This window comes from Somniosus microcephalus, chromosome 9, assembly GCF_052327205.1.
Source record: "Somniosus microcephalus isolate GS21.2 chromosome 9, FLI_Smic_1.0, whole genome shotgun sequence".
Lineage (NCBI taxonomy): Eukaryota > Metazoa > Chordata > Chondrichthyes > Squaliformes > Somniosidae > Somniosus > Somniosus microcephalus.
In genome coordinates, this window is record NC_140995.1 from 198126122 (window position 1) to 198147008 (window position 20887).

General features: G+C 45.9%; 1 protein-coding gene across 1 annotated transcript in view; it reads left to right on the plus strand.

The window, feature by feature from the left end:
• The window catches only part of LOC147112932 (protein lin-28 homolog B-like), a 224671-nt gene extending 205247 nt beyond the window's left edge, over nucleotides 1-19424 (plus strand). Inside the window, exon 4 of the mRNA XM_085997722.1 lies at nucleotides 18088-19424. Coding sequence (XP_085853848.1) covers nucleotides 18088-18463 — 376 coding nt within the window. The 3' untranslated portion in view covers nucleotides 18464-19424. The remainder of the gene's footprint in view (nucleotides 1-18087) is intronic.
• Nucleotides 19425-20887: the final 1463 nt, after the last annotated feature.

The window sequence follows — 20887 nt, forward strand, 5'->3', positions numbered from 1 at the left end:
GTGTAGGCCTGATAAAATATATAGAAACTGTCTGGATAAAAAGTCATCCTTTTATTTCTGACCCCTGAGCCTCAAGATAGTTGCTGACGAATTGGTAACAAAGTACTCATTATGGAGCGATATAACTTGGTAAATATGTTTTCATGTCATCCACAAACCTGGAGGGTTGATTCGTTTACATGTTTAATTAAATAAGCATTTCTAATATAAGGCATTTTGCATCAGTAATAATTCTGAGGTTAATAAGTGCTGCTGAAAAGTAATTCCGACATTTTTATATAGAGTACGTATAAAATTGGGTATATATTTAAGTCCAAGGATGATAGTCAAATGCTACGGACCAAGAGCTGGGAAGTGGGATTAGGCTGGATAGCTCTTTGTTGGCCTGCGCGGACACGATGGGCCGAAATGGCCTCCTTCCGTGCTGTAATTTTCTATGATTCTATGATAATTAGCCTTGATGTTATAAGTAGTAGATTGACATTTCTTGGATTACAAAAGTGGCTTTGTAGTTTGCAAGAATGATCTCAGCATTCGGTTTCAAACATTTTAACACACGCTTAATCATATCAGCAAACTTTGTGTCAATATTTTACAACAGTAGTCCTCCACTGTAATCATGGCGAGCCTGAGAAATATTAGTAACGGGGAAAGGCCATTCAGCGTAACAACCCAATCTATTTTAATACATTAAAACACAATGTATCGCGAGCATAACTCTTCAAATGCATCAGCAGCGCAAAAATCTGTCGTTCTTTTCTGATTGGCTCAAAAACGCTGTTCACTGTCCTTCATCAATTTCTATCAGGTATCATCCGCCTCACTGTGAACAATGTTATTGGATACCTGTTAGCAACGTTCCCACTAAGCAGCATGTCCATGTGGCCGCACAGCTATCTGCCGGTCCCATGCAGCCCGGGACTAGCTTTTCAAACGTGAAATTTTGCGCGTGCACGAAAATTTGAATGGGCCGCGCAGCCCGTTAAAGGGACCATGCACCCAAAAAAGGGGGGGGAACATTGCCTATTAGTCTCTTATTTTTATTTGTTTAATACTGAAGACTATCAAAACATCACATTTTTTCCATTATTGTGACAGTCGTCCCTTTTCCATCTGCCTTCTGCCTGTGGTAGGTTGGAAAGAAAGCAAATCGGTGCTCAAAGGAAATTCCTCCCAATGACAGAAAGCAAAAGACCAAAATAAGTCTGAATTATATTGTGGGGCAGAATGCAGTTTGAAGGTCTATTGTATGTTGTTATGATGCCTTATTGGTTTTCCACCCCTATTGGCCAGTTACTAAAATAAATAGCCAAGGATGATTGACTGACCCTAATTGATCCAGCCTTTAGTATTTTTCTCCTGTTTTCATACATTTGTTTTCTTTCTAATGCTAAGTTACATGGGTCGTCGGGCCATTATTGATGCTGAGTAATCTTTTCACTGACTTTTCCATTACTATTACCCTCTGAAGTGTAATCTTTCCAGCTTACACATAATACAGTCTGTGTGTGATTTATATATACTTTTGCCTTGGCTATGACCAGAGATAATGACTTTGTCTGTTGCTCAGATCCGCTCAGAAACTGGCAATTTCATCGTGTCTGGGATATTTTTTTTGTGCAAAAATTGTGACACTGGGCAGCAAATTGCACCACATGCCATGAGCTGCACTGTGCCAATTCACTTGTTCTGCTTACGACGTCACTTGAACCCTGAGCTTAAAATACTGTTGGCAATCACTCCAGCGTGTGTGTTATGATAACTTAAGACTTGCTTTATTCACTCGTGTGTGATTTACTTTTTGGTATTGGGGAAGTTTGTGTGCTCCATGGCACTATTGCCTGATAGATTCACACGGAAGGATTACCGATTACGATAGTTCCTCGTGTACCAGTGACATGAACCGTCCAGTAATGAACAGAACAGCAGAGCAATAATGGGAGCGTCCATTAGAAGGTACTACTGTATCAGAGCGACCAATTGTCGGGAGACAAATATTACAATCTAGAATAAGTCGGGTCAACCACTCTTTATTTCTGAAATTAAAGACATAACGTGACAGTTTAATGCTGGGCAATGCTATTGCAATGTTGTGGAGAGAAACGTCAGAAACTCACTCCACAGCACCGGCTACTGGCCAGAGCCTGCACTACATCGCTGCAGCAACAAATATTTGCATGGACCCTTTCAATGTTAAATGTTGACATAAAAGCGTGAGCAAAAATCGTGACTACAAGAAGTTGGACAGGAAGTGCATGCATGCACAAGACTTCTAACAATAAACTAGTTGCTCTTCTGTGGCGTTGCACACAGGGAGTCAAGATTATGAAAGGGTTTGATCGGGTAGACGGAGAGAAGATGTTTCGACTTGCAGGGGAGACCAGAACTCGGGGCCATAAATATAAGATAGTCACTAATGAATCCAGTAGGGAATTCAGGAGAAACATCTTTACCCAGAGAGTGGTTAGAATGTGGAACTCTCTACCACGAGGAATAGTTAAGGTGAATAGCATAGATGCATTTAAGGGGAAGCTGGATACACACATGAGGGAGAGGGGAATAGAAGGGTATGTTGAAGGCTTTAGATGAAGAAGGGTGGGAGGAGGCGCATGTGCTGCATAAACACCGGCAGGGACCTGTTGTACCGAACGGCCTGTTTCTGCGCTGCAAATTCTCTGTAACTATGTAAATGTAGTCTTCAGGTGAAGTCGGGTCAGGCGGCAGAGGATAATTGCACCAGAGCCCACAAAACATAATTCAGTCCCCATTTTAGTCATGCACTCTGACCTTATTTTAATATTTTCATTACAAATCTTTATGCACACACTTGTAATGGAAACTGCTTGTGTAAACTTGCCACACTGGAATGATGCTTTCCTGCCAGTAGTGACCCTGTGATAAAGACCGCTAATAGTAGCCAGTTCCGATAGCCACTGGCTGCAGTTTGTCTCGAGAAGCTATGCATTGGAAGCAGTTCAGAGACGATTCACACGGTTAATTCCAGAGCTGAGGGGTTTGACTTATGAAGAAAGGTTGAGCAGGCTGGGCCTATACTCATTGGAATTTAGAAGAATGAGAGGTGATCTTATTGAAACATATAAGATACTGAGGGGGCTCGACAGGGTAGATGCAGAAAGGATGCTTCCCCTCGTGGGGAAATCTAGAACTCGAGGGCATAGTTTCAGAATAAAGGGTCGCCCTTTTAGAACTGAGATGAGGAGGAATTTCTTCTCTCAGGAGGGTCGTAAATCTGTGGAATTCTCTGCCCCAGAGAGCCCTGGAGGCTGGATCATTAAATACATTTAAGGTGGAGATAGACAGATTTTTACAAGATAAGGGAGTGAAGGGTTATGGGGAGCGGGCGGGGAAGTGGCTTTGAGCCCAAGATCAGCCACGATCTTATTGAATGGCGGAGCAGGCTCGAGGGGCCAAGTGGCCAATTCCTGCTCTTATTTCTTATGTTCTTAGACAATATGAATTCAGGTACAAGAGTACAACATTTCTCTTCTCTCCAGTGCTCCATTGCTCTCGGCTGACTGCGACACTGTTGTAGGCAGGCAAACATCTTCCAGGTCTGTGTCGCTACTGTTGTGAACCTGCCTCTAGTAGACGCACAAAAGCAGCCCAGCGACAACTCTCTCCTTCCTCCTCACCTCTGTGCGGCAATACACTTGTGATTCATTCGTAAATAAAGAAAAGAATTGCATTTATATAATGCCTTTCACGTCCTCATGGTATAATCTATTAATAATGTTGATCCGGTTTAGGGACTGCAAAAATAAATAATGGCATTTGACAACCATCAGTAGATTCCCACTGTCCCCTCCTTGAGCCCCATTAAAATGAGGTGTCATTTTTACAGCTCAAAGACTATTAGGGTCAAAACCATTACAAACTATCTCCTTTATTAGCATGTTTTATTGGCATGTTAACTTAACATGCCACACTGTAAATAAGACAGGAGGTGTGTATGTGGGGAGGGGGGGGTACTCTTATCAAAGGCCTCTTTTGAAAAGTAGAAATGTAGCAATATCAGTGCACTTTTAGTTATTGTGTTAATAGAACACTGCATGTCTAACTGAGCGATTTTTATTGCACTCGTAAAGATGATATACATAAGTTCACTTGTGAGTTATGTCCACTTCAGTCGTGCAGTAAATGTTGAAGTTCAGTCTGGTACATCGTACAATGTGCCAGGCTGTAACAGATAAAATAAGGAGGCGGGGGTGTGTGGGTGAAAATACTCTCCCTCAAAAGCACTGCAATTTCTGATTTTCTTCCTCCCTACCCAAAGGTACTGATCGTGAGACATTTCTTTCAGCTTTAATTTACAGAAATAAAATCTAGATATAAGTATTACGTTTTTCCGGGTGTGAATCTATAGGGGAGGGGAAATGTTACAAAAATTTAGTCTTTTTTTTCTGTTTTAGTTCGCTTGACATACAATACCTCAATCTCCATCTCTACTGTTGTGTAGAATGCTTTCCATTTCTAGTATAATTCAGTTTCTGAAGGAGAGTATAAACAGTTCAGATTCCTCCCCATATAGTTTGGACACTTTCAATCCTCAGGGATCACAAGTAATTTTGGTTAGAATTATAGTGTTACATGCACAGTATTGCTTTGTGGTGTTATATTGTGGCCTACTGGTAGAGAGACGATTCACCCCTCTCACTTTTCATCTGCACTCCATTATATAAATGCCCCCGCCCCTTCCCCCCACCCCCCCACCTGCACTTAGGGAAGCAGCAGCATCACAGACCCGTAACCATAGTGTAAATGTGCTATTGGGAACTGGTTTCACAAAAATGAATGAGGGGGCAGTTGTTCCTTCACGTTTCCATTAATTGGCATTCCGCAGCAGAGCCCCACACCACTGTAACAGTAAAAGCAGGAGAGTTGAGCAGGAACAGCAAAAATAGGCAATATAAAAGTGCCTTTAGAAAGGATCGTTTGGAGGGTACTTACTGTCTGGAGGCAATACAGCTACTGCAGATTGAGCAAACCGCTTAATGTAAAATTAAGAAGGGATTAGGAACATCCCCAATTACCCACATGCAAAGGCAATTAGCTCTTTTTTTACGTGTGTCGTCTTTATGTCACATCCAACAAGATGCCAAGTCTGGGCCGCATACGCAGTTCACAACCTCAACAACACGCGTCGAAACTGCGGAGTCAGGAGAAACTCCTTGCCCAAGAGAGTTGTGAGGATGTGGAATTCACTTCCAGGATTAATGTTTGAGGCAGAAACGATGTCAACATTCAAGATTCGATTGGATGGGTGGATGAAGGAAAAGGAGTTGTTGCAGGAACATGGGAGCAGCGTGGGTAAAAGTGATTACAACCCTTTGCTCACATGGAGGGCAAATGCCGGCACGGACTGGTTTGGTCGAGCGGCTTGTTTCCATGTTGCAACTTCTATCTATTTCTGTGAACGGTTTCATTCGTCAGTTCTGTGGTAAAACCTATACCTGTGAATCTGTCAGTCAGTTGACCATTTTAAGTGTTCACGTCGACTAAGCACTCCTACCCCACTCCTCCAGGATCACCTGGAGCGATGGATCAGTCTCTGATATCTTTTATCCACTGTCCACCATCTCCGCAAACCTCTCTCCTATCCCTCTCACCTACAGTAACGAGTGTGAGGAGCTCATGGATTTGCCACCAAGACGGAGACTATCCCTTCAGTTGCTTCCTCCCTTCCCCATTGGGGTTTTCCCTTGGAACAGAGGAGGCTGAGGGGAGACCTTATTGAGGTGTATAAAATTATGAGGGGCCTAGATAAAGTGGATAGAAAGGACATATTTCCCTTAGCAGAGGGGTCAAAGACCAAGGGACACAGATTTAAAGTAGTTGGTGGAAGGTTTAGAGGGGATTTGAGGGGAAATTTCTTCACCCAGAGGGTTGTGGGGGTCTGGAACTCACTGCCTGAATGGGTGGTAGAGGCAGGAACCCTAACCACATTGAAAAAGTACTTGGATGTGCACTTGGGATGCTGTAACCTGCAGGGCTACGGCCCAAGAGCTGGGAAGTGGGATTAGGCTGGATAACTCTTTGTTGGCCGGCACGGACACGATGGGCCAAAATGGCCTCCTTCCGTGCTGCAACTTTCTATGATTCTATCAAGCCAAAACTTCCCCCACCCCCTTACCTAACCGTGAACTCCTGGCTCTCTCGCTCCCCTCCCGTCTCTCCACAAGGCCCCTTGCAGCTCATCTGCTGCTCCTTTGACCCCATTCCCCCTAAACTGCTGACCACCTAACTTCCTGACATTATAAATGATTCACTTTCCTCAGGTACTATCCCCTTCCTTTTCAAAACTACCACCTTCACCCCTCTCCTTAAAAAAAAAAACACCAATCAACCCCTCTGCCTTTGCAAACTATCAAATTTATAAGTCGCATCCTCGTGTTTAAATCCTTTCATGGCTTCACGATGTTGGTGATGTTGCTTCCACGGTGGCATTAGATAGGCAATTCCAGGATGTTGGCACGCCAAGCACTTTATGTAAGTATGTTGTGAGCTATGCTGGTAAAATTGGGAGAGGCGTAGATAAGCATCCGGATTTGTGGGTTTTGATCCTTTAACGTTCCAATAATCTTGGTTGAAGGCCTTTAAATAATATGGGCCAAACTGTGCTTAATCTATAACATTGAATGCTTAGATTTTGCTGCAATCCAGATTGAATCTTGTGTTTAATATAGACACTTATTACCCTGATAATGTCAGTGAAAGGGCCTGTGGTAATATTCCACACAGGCTTTATTGCCCTCTAGTGGTAACTTTAATATTTTTGCTACATGCATTTGAAATAAGTGATAATGGCCCAGAAATTGGGGTCGGGGGCTTCCCACGGGTGCAAGCCCCCAACCTGCACTTACCTTGCGCGCCGGCCGTTGAGCTGTGGGCCCCCGTGGAATTCCGATCCTGGGCCTGCTCCAACTGCCGGCGCGCAGTGCTTGCAGATCCCAGGGGCGCAGTTAGTTCGATGCGTCCCCTGGGATCACGTGGGCCATGGGGAGCCAATCGGAGCAGGGAATGCTCCATTCATAAGATTGACAGGAAGAGCTGTTGAAACATATAAATACTACGGCCCCAAAACAGCACTAAATCTTAATCACATTTTTTAAATAAATATAAATCACATGAAATAACTTTTTAAACAATTTTAAATTTTTTGGAAAAAATAATTTTATTTTCTAACGGGGCTAAAAATAAACTTACCTTGCTTTAAAGTATTTAAAAATAATAAACCGGTGGAAAAAATGTTTTAATTTTAATTAATTCACCACTTACCTTGTAAAAAGCAGGCCTTACGACTGCTTTTTAAATGTGTAACTCCTGGAGACTTACCCTCCCAGGAAAACCTGCAAATACAACCCGAAGTTCGATGCGCACGCGCAGCCTCTCCCGCGCACGCTTTCAAACTCTGAACCCCTTCGTTCAGGGGAAATAAGGAAATGGCAGATCAACTAAATGCATACTTTGGGTCAGTCTTTACGAAGGAAGACACAAAAAACCTCCCTGGGATATCGGGAAAAATAGGGACATTGGCAAAGGAGGAACTGACGCAAATCAATATCTCTAAGGATATGGTGTTAAGGAAGCTAAAGGGATTGAAGGTGGACAAATCCCCAGGGCCTGATAACATGCATCCTAGGGTACTGAAGGAGGTGGCCCTAGAGATAGCGGATGCACTAAGGATGATTTTTCAGAATTCATTAGACTCGGGAACAGTGCCGATGGATTGGAGGGTAGCTAACGTTACCCCACTATTCAAAAAGGGGGGTAGGGAAAAAGCAGGTAATTACAGACCTGTAAGCCTTACATCAGTTGTGGGCAAAATGCTGGAGTCCATCATTAAGGATGAAATAGCGGAGCACTTAGCAAATGGGGACAGGATAGGACAGAGTCAACATGGATTTACAAAGGGTAAATCGTGCTTGACTAATCTATTGGAATTTTTTGAGGGAGTAACTGGTAGAATAGATGGGGGAGAGCCAGTAGATGTGGTGTACCTGGACTTCCAAAAGGCCTTCGATAAGGTCCCACATAAAAGATTAGCATGGAAAATTGAGGCTCATGGGATAAAGGGGAAAGTTTTGGCGTGGATAGGGAACTGGCTGTCAGATAGAAAACAGAGAGTTGGAATAAACGGCTCATTTTCTGAATGGCAGGCAGTAACAAGTGGGGTACCACAGGGATCTGTCCTGGGCCCCCAGCTGTTCACAATTTACATTAATGACCTGGATCAGGGAGTCGGATGCAGCATTTCCAAATTTGCAGACGACACTAAACTAGGAGGTGGGGTGGGCTCAGAGGAAGAGACCAGGAAGCTCCAGAGCGATTTGGACAGACTGGGCGATTGGGCGGATAAATGGCAGATGCACTATAATGTGGACAAGTGCGAAGTTATCCACCTTGGGTGCAGGAACGGGAGGGCAAATTATTATTTAAATGGCAATAGATTGGGAGAGGGGGAAGTACAGAGAGACCTGGGTGTTCTTGTACACCAGTCACTGAAGGCGAGCATGCAGGTGCAACAGGCGGTCAAGAAGGCAAACGGTATGCTGGCCTTCATAGCAAAAGGGTTAGAATACAGGAACAGGGATACCTTGCTGCAGCTGTACAGGGCACTGGTGAGACCACACCTCGAGTACTGTGTACAGTTTTGGTCGCCTCATCTGAGGAAGGATGTTCTTGCCATGGAGGGGGTGCAGCGGCGATTCACCAGGCTGATACCAGGAATGGCGGGAATGACCTATGAGGAGAGACTATGTAGTTTAGGGATGTACACACTGGAGTTTAGAAGATTGAGAGGGGACCTCATAGAAGTGTATAAAATTCTGACAGGTCTAGACAGACTGGATGCAGAAGGAATGTTTCCCTTGGCGGGTGAAAACAGAACTAGAGGACATAATTTAAGGATAAGGGCTAAACCATTTAGGACAGAGATGAGGGAGAATTTCTTCACTCAGAGAGTGGTGAACCTGTGGAACTCATTGCCACAGAGGGCAGTGTACGCCAGCTCATTAAATATATTTAAGAGGGAATTAGATATATTTCTACGGGCAAAAGGGGTTAAGGGTTACGGAGAGAAGGCGGGGACGGGATACTGAATTAAAGGATCAGCCATGATCTCATTAAATGGCGGAGCAGGCACGAAGGGCCGAATGGCCTACTCCTGCTCCTATCTTCTATGTATCTATGTATCTATGCGCAGTGCATGCAGGAAACCGGCACTTCCATTGGGCTTACGGGTGAGTACCCCGTGTGCACTCACTCGTGGAGACACGAATTACTGGGCCAATGGCATAGAATTTCATCCAATGATGTATTGTCTTTCTTCTATTTTCTGATTGCATTTGAAAACTATGTTTCATATTCTGGCATAACAACAGAAAATGCTGGAAATACTCAGCAGGCCAGGCAGCATCCGTGGAGAGAGAAACAGAGTTAATGTTTCAGGTCTGGGACCCTTCATCAGAACCGGAAAAAGCCGGAGATGTAACAGATATTAAGCAGGCGCAGAGACGGGGGGGGGGGGGTGTGGGGGGGAGGTTTAGGAGGGGAGGAAGGAATTGAAAGAGCATACTGTACTTTTGTAAGAGGCAGGAAAGATAAAATGTTGCAAATGGGAATGGCAAAATAATACAGCATGAAAAATGGGGGCAGGGATTATTATCTGAAACTGTTGAACTCGATGTTGAGCCCGGAAGGCTGTAAAGTGCCCAATCGAAAGATGAGGTGCTGTTCCTCGAGCCCACGCCGAGCCCCACTGGAACAATGCAAGAGGCCGAGGACAGAGAGATCAGAGTGGGAGTGAAGCGGAGAATTAAAGTGACAGGTGATCGGAAGCTCAGGGTCACCCTTACGGACTGAACAGAGGTGTTCCGCAAAGCGGTCTCCCAATCTGCGTTTGGTCTCCCCAATGTAGAGGAGACCGCATCGTGAGCAGCGAATACAGTGTATTAAATTGCAATAAGTACAAGTAAATCGCTGTTTCACCTGGAAGGGGTGTTTGGGGCCCTGGACAGTGGGAAGGGAGGAGGTATAAGGGCATGTGCCGCATCTCTTTATGCTTGCACGGGAAGGTGTCGGACGAAGGGGAAGGGGTATTGGGGGTGATAGAGGAGTGGACCAAGGTGTTGCGGAGGGAGCGGTCCCTTTGGAATGCTGAAAAGGGAGGTGAGGGGAAAATGCGTTTGGTGGTGGGATCACGTTGGAGATGGCGGAGGATGATCCGTTGAATGTGGAGGCTGGTGGGGTGAAAGGTGAGGACAAGGGGAACCCTATCGTCGTTCTGGGAGGGAGGGGAAGGGGTGAGAGCAGAAGTGTGGGAAATGGAATGGACACGGTCAAGGGTCGTGTCAACCACAGTAGAGGGGAATCCTCGGTTGAGGAAAAAGGAAGACATGTCGGAAGCACTGGTATGGAAGTTGGCATCGTCAGAGCAGATGCAGTGGAGACAGAAACTGGGAGAATGGAATAGAGTCTTTACAGGAAGCGGGGTGGGAGGAAGTGTAGTCCCTACAATAGGGTGACCCTGAGCTTCAGGTCGCCTGTCACTTTGATTCTCCGCTTCGCTCCCGCTCTGATCTCTGTCCTCGGCCTATTGCATTGTTCCAATGGGGCTCGGCGTGAGCTCGAGGAACAGCACCTCGTCTTTCGATTGGGCACTTTACAGCCATTTGGACTCAACATCGAGTTCAACAGTTTCAGATAATAATCTCTGCCCCCATTTTTCATGCTGTATGATTTTTGCTATTCCCATTTGCAACATTTTATCTTTCCTGCCTCTTACAAAAGTACAGGGTGTTCTTTCAATTCCTTCCCCCCCGCCCCCCCCCCCCAGTCTCTGCACCTGCTTAATATCTGCTACATCTCCAGCTTTTTCCGGTTCTGATGAAGGGTCCCAGACCTGAGACGTTAACTCTGTTTCTCTCTCCATGGATGCTGCCTGGCCTGCTGAGTATTTCCAGCATTTGCTGTTGTTATTTCAGATTTCCAGCAACCGCAGTATTTTGCTTTTATATTTCATTTTCTGGCATTTTTTTCAGAATTTTACTGCCCTCAGCAGTATTATTTATCTGTTAGGGGCGGGGGATTTGAAGCTAGCTCGCTCGCTCTCACTTTCTCTCTTTTTTCCTCTCACTCTTTTTTCCCTCTTGTTTTCTCCCTCGCGTGCTCTCTCTTTTCTCTTCCCCCACACACCCGTAGTCTATTTACATGTAACAAATAATTAGAGGACTTTTGCAGCATTTAGTTGGAGCTGTATACTTTTGACTACAGTTTCAAAGATTGTCATGTCATCTCATGGCACCCATTGGAGTCACAGTATTACTCGACTGTTAAAGAATCTGCACAATACTTGGATGGCTCTGGGTGGAGGTAGATTCATGCAATGCTACAGCACAGAAACAGACCAAATTCCTGATCAAGTCCGTGCTCCCAAGTCTTCAGCGTGTATTTTATCCCTTGCAAAGTCCTGTGTTGCGTTTGCAAGGGTGACTCAATGACAGCATGTAGAAATCAACTCGTGTCGTTTTAATGGCCGATCCAACTGCTCTTACAGGCCAAGGCAATCGAGTACCTATCATCAATGTCAGACATAATATATCGATAACAGCACTATCAAACTTCATGTGCTAGAGTAACTCTAATGCAGCACTGTAACCCAGTGTGCAGACATAACATTTCCTCCCACCTCACAGAATTTCAAACATGAAATGTAGTGACAAAGTCCTGTAGGTGGCCAGGGCGAGAACGTGTACGAACAGGCTGAGGTGGGGACTGGTGAAGAGCAGGCCGAGGTGGGGACTGGTGAGGAGCAGGCCGAGGTGGGGACTGGTGAGGTTGTGGCTGAGGCACAATATCTGTTTGAGGGTTGGCTGGCTGAGCCACATGTGCATCCCGCCACTCTGGGGGTAAGACTTGGGGGTTAGATCTGTGTAATCCTGCATCAGGGGGTGCTGGCACCTTCCGAAGGCAGCTGGCATGCCTCCGAGAGCCATCAGTGAGGCAGAAAGTGGCTGGTCCAAGTTGGCGGCTGATTTGGAGAGGGGAGGACCAGAATGAGGCCATCTTATTGTTGCGGTGAGGCCTGCGGACTCTGACCCAATCGGAGTCTGAGATGTTGGGCGCCTTGGCCCTCTTCGACTGGTCGAAGCGGAGTTTCATCTTCTCCTGCTGTCTGGCGACTGTGGCTTGAGCCCGTGGAGCAGGGCTCTGAGCTAGCGAGGGGCGGAGCCTGCCAAGGGGCAGCATGAGCTCACGGCCTAGCATGAGGGATGCGGGTGAGACCCCTGTAGTGGAATGCTGGGAGGCTCTGTAGTGCAGCAGTGTGTGGAGGAGGGCCTTGTCAAACGCACACCCCTGGGATAGGTGTGCTCTGAGGCCATTTTTCAGTGTCTGGTTAAAACGCTCCACCCCCCCATTTGACTCGGGGTGGTAGTACGCTGTGCGTATGTGACGGATGCCCTTGCTCTCAAGGTAGGAGGAGAGTTCCAAAGAGACCACTTGGGGGCCATTGTCTGTGGTGATGGCCTTTGGATGCCCCCAGCGGGAGAAGAGGGACTCAAGGATATCGATGATGACCCGAGAGGTAACGGAGCCCACGGCAGTGACCTCTGGCCATTTTGAGTGCAGGTCATAGGTCACCACTAGGAACCGTTGATGGTGGGGGACACCATGGATCTCCCCGCAGACGTCCAGCTGCAGGTGCTCCCAGGGCTGAGAGGGCCAGGCAAGGGGTTGCAGGGATGGAGGAGCTTGGTGGCCAGTCTTGCCACATACAAGGCAGGCTGCACAGTCCTTGACCAGGGCCTCGTTTTCCCTGTCGATACCCGGCCACCACACTAGGTCTCGGCATTGTTGTTTGAGCTTCACTATGCCCAAGTGGCCCTCGTGCGCCATGGATAAAACACGTGCACGAAGGGCACTTGGGACCACAGTGCAGAGCCCACGTGCAACACAGGAGTCATTCCAGCAGGAGAGCTCCTCTTTAACTCTGGAGTAGGCAGACAGTTCCTCAGGCACCTTGCGAGGCCAGCCATCTCTGATGAAGGTGCACAGCTGGGAGAGGGCCGGATCCTGTTCAGAGGCCTCTTTGAGCTCCTGGAGAGAGACTGTGGTTTGGAGAGGCATGTGCAGCACCTGTATGATATCCTGTTCCACATATTCAAAACCGACGAGTGGGACTGGGGCAGAGACAGTGCGGGAGAGCAGATCTGCAACGACATTATCATGTCCTGGCGTGAACTGGAGACTGAAATTGTATTGGCGGAGGCGGTCAGACCAGCGGTGTAGACGCAGTGGTCTGTGGCCCGTGCCAGTTGTCGACAGCAGGGCAGTGAGAGCCTGATGATCGGTTCGCAGGGTGAAGGCACGGCCATACGTGTACAGGTGCCACCACTCACATGCCCATACGCACGCCAGCGCCTCACGCTCGCCTACTGAGTACTTCTGTTCAGTGGGGCTAAGGGCTCAGGAGGCAAAGACGATTGGTTTCTCCACTCCCTTCTGTATCTGCGATAACACTGCCCCCACAGCTGCAGCGGACGCGTCGCAGGTGACGAGGGTGGGGCTGGCGACGTCAAAGTGAGCCAACACTGGAGGCGACGTGAGCCGCGATTTGAGGAGACGTACAGCTTCCGTACAGGCTTGTGACCACACCCAGGGCTCATCCTTTCGCAGGAGCTGGCGCAGTGGGGCTGTGCTGGCTGAGTACTGGGGCAAAAACTTCAGGTAGTACCCAGTCATGCCATGGAAGGAGGCAACCTGTGCTGCAGAGCTGGGTTCTGGGATGCTGTGAATGGCATCCACGTTTGACTGGAGTGGGGATATACCGTCAGCCGACAACCGAAACCCCACAAACTCGATCTCTGAAACCGCAAAGACACAGTTTTCACTATTTAGTGTGAGCTTGTGTTTTGCTAGAGCCGTGAAAACTCTGTGAAGGCGTTTGTCGTGAGTGGAGGTCGAGGGCCCATGCACGACGATGTCATCCAGGTAGATGGCCACCCCAGGAATGCCCGCGAGCACAGAGGACATCACCTTTTGGAAGCAGCTGGGTGCCGAGCTAAGTCCAAATGGCATCCTGGTATACTGAAAGACGCCAGCATGTGTCACAAAAGCAGTGAGGTCCCTGCTACTGGGGTGGAGGGGAACCTGTAGAGAGCCCTGTCGAAGGTCCAGTTTCGAGAACAGGATGGAGCCATAGAACTGCGCTGAGTTCCTCTGACGTGTGCAGTGGATATTTGTCAGGGATTACGGCCTTATTCACTGCTCGAAGATCGACACAGACGCGTAGACCACCTGACTTTTTCTTTGCGACCACCAGGTTGGAGACCCATGGGGAGGCATCAACTGGTTCGTTGATGCCAGCTTCCAGTAGCTGCTTTAGTTCAGCTGTGACCCCGTCACGGAGAGCAAGCGGGATGCGGCGCAGTGGCTGAATGATAGGGGTAACGGTGGAGTCAACCATGGGCTGGTGGGTGAAGGCAGTCAGGCAGTCAGCCCTCGAAGAGTGCTGGCCATGTTTGGCGCCACAGTGAGGCGACGTGCAGAATCGCAGACCCGCCGGTGTCCAAGAGAGAAAAACACAGGTCAGTGAAAAGATCCAGTCCCATCAGGTTAGCTCCTTGGCATGCCACATGAAAACAAAAATCTGGCAAAACTTTTGTTCCATAGCGTACAGTAAGGTTGACTGAGCCCACTAGTTCAATTTTCGAACTATCATACCCGCAGAGGGCAGTGGAGGGCGTAGAGAGTGGCAGGGAGCTGAAAAAATGTTTGAATGTGTCCACATTCAGCAGTGAGACACTGGCATCGGTATCCAACAACAGAGGAATGCACACATCATTCAGGTTAATTGTGCATGACTTGAAAGCCACTACTGGCCCAGAGCTCACGTTGTGAATTATAGTGCTTGAGGACTGAGAGTGTTCATTTGTAGCAACAGGAGCAGAGCGGCAGACATTTGCAAAGTGATTTTGTTTTCCACAATTGCGATAGGCTTGGCCGCGCACGGGGCAATTCTGCGCTCTGGTAGCATGTGAACGAGATCCACAGTTTCCACACTGTTGCCGCGGTAGCGCGCGTTGCTGCAGTCGCGCGAGCATTACAGTGTCGGGCCGAGGGCGCTGTCACTGGGTGTGTGTGGCTGAGCCGTGTGTGAGGGTTCAGAGTGGAAGGGTGCGCTGGAGAAGCCACTCACTGGATGTCTTGCTAGTTTCACTGCACATTCGGCTGCAGACTCCGCTTGAAAGGCAATGTTAACTGCCTGTGACAACAACAGATCGTCGGACTCGAGTAACAGTCTTTCACACACACTCACGTTGTTGGTGTGCTCTATTAGTTGATCACACGCCATCTCGTCTTGTAGTGCACCAAACTTGCACGAGCTAGCTAACCCCCTCAAATTAGCCACGTAATGATGCACAGACTCGCCGGGAAGTTGGTGACGCTGTCTAAAAATGAATCGCCGGAGGAGGGCGCTTTGTGGGGCAGAGAAGTGTGTGCTTAACAGAGCCACAGCCACATCATATGTTTGTATTGAGTCTGCTGTCCATAATGTCCCAAGAACATGCTGGCCCTCCGCTCCCAAGCAATGGGATAACAGTGCCTTTTTCCGTGCTGCACTCACATTTTCTAGTCCGAGAGCGATGAGGTAGGTTTCAAAGGACTGTAACCAGCGAACCCATGGGATCGGGGGCTCACCGGGTAGTGCAAGGGAGGAGGTGGTGGAAGAGAGATTTCAGCCATCCGCGTTGCCAAATGTTGCGTTTGCAAGGATGACTCAATGACAGCATGTAGAAATCAACTCGTGTCATTTTAATGGCCGATCCAACTGCTCTTACAGGCCAAGGCAATCGAGTACCTATCACCAATGTCAGACATAATATATCGATAACAGCACTATCAAACTTCATGTGCTAGCAATGTCAGACATAATATAACGATAACAGCACTATCAAACTTCATGTGCTAGAGTAACTCTAATGCAGCACTGTAACCCAGTGTGCAGACATAACATTCTGCACAGCCTTGCTCACCTTCGCTGCTTGCTTCTCTTCTTTCAGTATCGGCCTGTGGCTCAGTGGGTAACACACTCGCCTCTGAGTCAGAAGGTCGTGGGTTCATGGTCCCACTCCAGGAACTTGAACACATAAAATTAACACTGACACTCCAGTGCAGTGCTGAGGGAGTGCTGCACTGTTGGAGGTGCCATCTTTTGGATGAGACGTTAAACCGAGGACCCGTCTGCTCTCTCAGGTGGACGTAAAAGATCCCAGGGCAGTATTTTGAAGAAAAGCAGGGGAGTTACCCCCGGTGTTTATCCCTCAATCAACAAAACAAAAACAGATTATCTGTTTACAACAGTGGCTACACTCCAAAAGTACTTCATTGGCTGTAAAGCGCTTTGAGACGTCCAGTGGTCGTGAAAGGCGCTATATAAATGCAAATCTTTCTTTCTTCTTTTCCTAGAACATCAACACTGCAATCTGTGGCAGTCCTATGATCCAGCACCCACCCTCTGGTCTGTTGTACATCCCTTCCTCCACTCATGCCGCCCCCCCCCCCCACCGCCTATGCAAATCTTAGAGACACCATCCCTCTACTCCGGAGTCTTTACCTAAACCTCTCTTAACTTGCTATCTCTCACCCACCTCAAAATCTTCTTCAAAACTTAACCTCTCTGATTAAGATCTCGGACACCGCTCTTAGGTCTCACTCAGTGTTTACCGCAACCCTTACGATGTAGTTTAGGACACTTCATGATGTGAAAAGCATAATATAAATGTAAGCTGTTGTGTCAGCCTATCCATACTTAAGCTCACATTACATTAACCTCAGAAAAATGTTAATCGACTCACTTTATAGTTTATTTACAAATAAACGCTTGTAGTTATTTTACTAAGTTGGGCATCTTTAACAGAACTGTGTTTGTATCTACAGCCCACCAGAACTAGTCTCTTAGACTTAAAACGCATTTAGCAAAGAAAGAGCTATTTAAGAATAGAAATCTTTCGACTGCGAAGTACGGTAATTTCCACCTCTTTCACAGTTGTCTTCTGAAGACGTTGTGATTGATTAAGCGTAGAAATTTCAAGCTCATGAGCCCCACTGACAACAAGTCACTCTGGTATCATTGAATTGAGATACTATCGGAGACAAACCTGTGGACCATGACAGCAGCAACAGGAGAGGACAGCAATACAGTGGAAGAGAATGAGGGTTTTTCTGTACTTATCACCCTGGCATGGAGTGTTGGCTTATATCCCAGGTTTGACTTTAAAGTTGAATGTGTAGGAAGCTCTGAAAGTGACAGGTCACCAGGAATTTCCTGGGAGCTGTTTCTGCTTTACCACCATAACGTCGCTGGAAGTGTAATGACACCCCCCGCATCCCCCCCCCTGCTTATATGAGCGGAGTAACTCTAAGGAAATTTATGAAGTACAGAGCTTAAGACAATTTCACATGAGTACTCTTTTAAGGTCAGAACTAAAAACAGAAAATGCTGGAAATATTCAGCAGGTCAGGCAGCATCTGTGGAGAGAGAAACAGAGTTATTGTTTCAGACCTTTTGTCTTTTTAAGGACATTAGGCAAGGCTTTGAGAGTTGAATCTTGTGTCTTAAATATAGCAAAATACTGCATTTAACATGCCCACTGAATCATTACCCTAGACAAAAATTGTTACATCAAGGATTTTTAAATTGTCTCCACAGACTACTTTATATCATACCATTGTAGAATGAAATATTCACTTCTAAAATGTTAGTTGAATTAACTGATATAGTTTGTGACAATGTGAGTTTTATCATGATATAAATTACAATAACTATATTATTAGAGTTTATAAACATCATTATATGCTGATTTCTTTTTTAGTTTTATCTTAACCATGTAAAATGTGCCTCTTGTGGATTTATCATGGATATTGCGTTTTGCAACCGGGCAGGCAAAACACCCATTTTACATTTTGTAGTACATAAACGTAGAGCGATGTCCCCACTATGGGTACATCTACCTATAAATTTGGTTGCAAACCATCATCATATCTCTCCTTTGTGCTTTAATACAGATGTTACAACTGTGGCGGCCTTGATCATCACGCTAAGGAATGTAATCTACCTCCTCAGCCAAAGAAGTGCCATTACTGCCAGAGCATCATGCACATGGTAGCCAACTGCCCCCTCAAAACTGTTCCCCCACAGTCCCTTATTCCTCAGGGAAGATATGAAGCAGATCCTCAACCTTCCACCTCTGCGTATGCTGCTTTCCCTAGGGAAATGGGAGGGGCCCAAGGCTACCCAGCTCTGTCTCATCTTCAGGAGGGAAAACCAGAGACTGAACACTCTGGCAAGTCAGCCCATGAAGCTTCTTCAAGCAAGTTGTCTGCATCCCCTGAAGAGCTGAGCAGAAAGGGGCCTTCCATTCAGAAACGGAAAAAAACATAAAACAAGCTACACGACCGCTTTTGAGGGTTTTTTGAAGAAAAAAAATAGGATCCCAAACTACCTCATACTTGCAAAAGTACAGGGGAAGTAAATTCACATACTGCAGCTCCTGTTTTGGGGAAAAAAAAGACCTAGTGAATCAACTGAAACTTTGAACTGGTCAATTCACTCCATGCAAAGAGTTACTATTGGATTAAGTTCATGCGCGTCCACTGTGCTCCTTTATATGCAGAAACTTCTATAAAGCACCCAGCAAAACATGGCATATGTGTTTCAGTGTCAATTTGCCATGTTTAATTCCCTTGACTTTTCTAATCTTTTATAACGAGTACTGTTCACAGTCCCTTTGGTGTCCTCCTGGAACTGCAAAGCAATACACAACACTACGATCAACCCTGGAGCTTCCTTCAGCGGCTCCGTTCCATTCAGTGGGTAGCTGAAGCAACGCCGTTAATACAAGTTGAAAACCAAAGGAAATCAAGATGTGGAAGCTGCCAGAGCTGAGGTACCAAGGAAATCGAGAGATATCTGCTGATATATATAATTAATAATACATGGCAGTGTCTTACTTCTGTAGGCAATATTCATCGTTGAGATACTCGCCGCTGCCATGAATCTTAACGTTAGGGGAGTCGAAGCTACAGATAATGTGAATGTGTTTGTGTGTTTGTGTTGCAAGTGCTTTTTGGTTGTTTTTGTTAATTGTGTCTTAAAATCAAATCTGTGAACACTGTAGTATTCTTTCGTATATATCTATATATCTGTGTACAGATATATATAGATATACATATAAAAAATGTAAAATCGAGTGCAGAAGATTTGAATGTCATGCCATTTCTGCTAATGTTCTGCAGTAAACACCTAAGCAGCAGTTGGCATTGTTTCCACGCCCAGGTACAATAGTTGCAGTATTAATTTCTGTATATAAAAAAAAGTTCACCTAATGCCGGATGATTCCAGTATCGGTAAGTTGACTATTCTGCAGTTAATTCAATCATTTGATGTGTCTGTTGGATACCAGCCTCCACAAAGTTGACTCTTAATTGGGAGTTCGACCACTGAAGAAAAGGTGTACATTTCGGCTAAGATTTGGGGGGTGGGGGGGGAAATAATCTGAGTGTATTATACTATTTCATTTCATAATACCATGTACCCAGGTACTGAGGTTCATATTGAGGACTTTGGGGTGAGGTTTAGACGTAACATAGCGTACCCTCTCTCTGCAGTGCAGAGAATTTGCACCTTCTTCTGACAGTTCAGTAATTTAAATCCTTTTAGTGCTGATTTTGGAATTGGCACACCCCTTGAGAATTTAAAAGAAATGGTATAAATGCGTAATAGTGCGGCATATGCATTTTTACCAAAGCATTCATTGAAAGGGAAGAAGTTAAAAGAGACTGGAAAAGACTTTGCTGATGTGAAAATCATTTACATTTTTTTAAATGAGTGAACATGGTGACCTGCGGGTAGATTATCAAGGGGGCAAATCGATCAGTTTACACGTTTAACTTTGCAAGAAAAGAAACACAGAAATGCCTTTGCTGCTTACAACCTAGAGGTTTTTGTATGGGAAATTTCACAAGACATGAGCTAGGTTTTCTGCCCATTGACTGTAAAATGGGCAGAAACTCTAACCCATGGGCCATGAGGAGTTTTGGGGAGTACTTTTTTACATCCTTCTGAAATATTCTAGGACGTGCAGCCCACAACCTGAAAACTGGTTTCTGTTTAAAAATGTGTTTCCTGTAGGCACGCTGCAAAGCTGGTATGCTGTGATTAAATTGCTTGCCACAGATGATCTTGCAGAGTCACAACATTGATTCAAAATGAGCATATTGTCCTTATAGTAAGTTCAACAACAACAACTTGTATTTATATAGCGCCTTGAACGTAGTAAAACGTCCCAATCGCTTCAGAGGAGTATTTTAAGACACAAAATTTGACACCGAGCCACATAAGGAGAAATTAGGGCAGGTGACCAAAAGCTTGGTCAAAGAGTTCCTTTATCTTAATTGGTTTGCATGCTTTCTTTTCTAACCACATTTAAACTGAAAGATGTTTTTGTACATAAAGTTGTTTGACTTGGTTTGAAGAAGCGAGGTGTCCGATAAAATGTGAATTAGTGCTGTTTCATTAAGTGTTGTTTATGGATTGATCAAACCAGCAACAACGAACATTCTCTAAATCATAGAATCTTACAGCACAGAAGGAGGCCATTCGGCCCATCGTGCCTGTACCGGCTCTTTGAAAGAGCTGTACAATTAGTCCCACTCCCCTGCTCTTTCCCCATAGCCCTGAAAATGGACTGTTCAGCCTTCCCAAAGATGAGCAGTTTGTATTTTTATAGCACCTCTAATGAAATAAAACATTCCAAAGGGCTTCATATTGAAGATAGCGGATAACCAAATGGTAGTAGCATAGCTA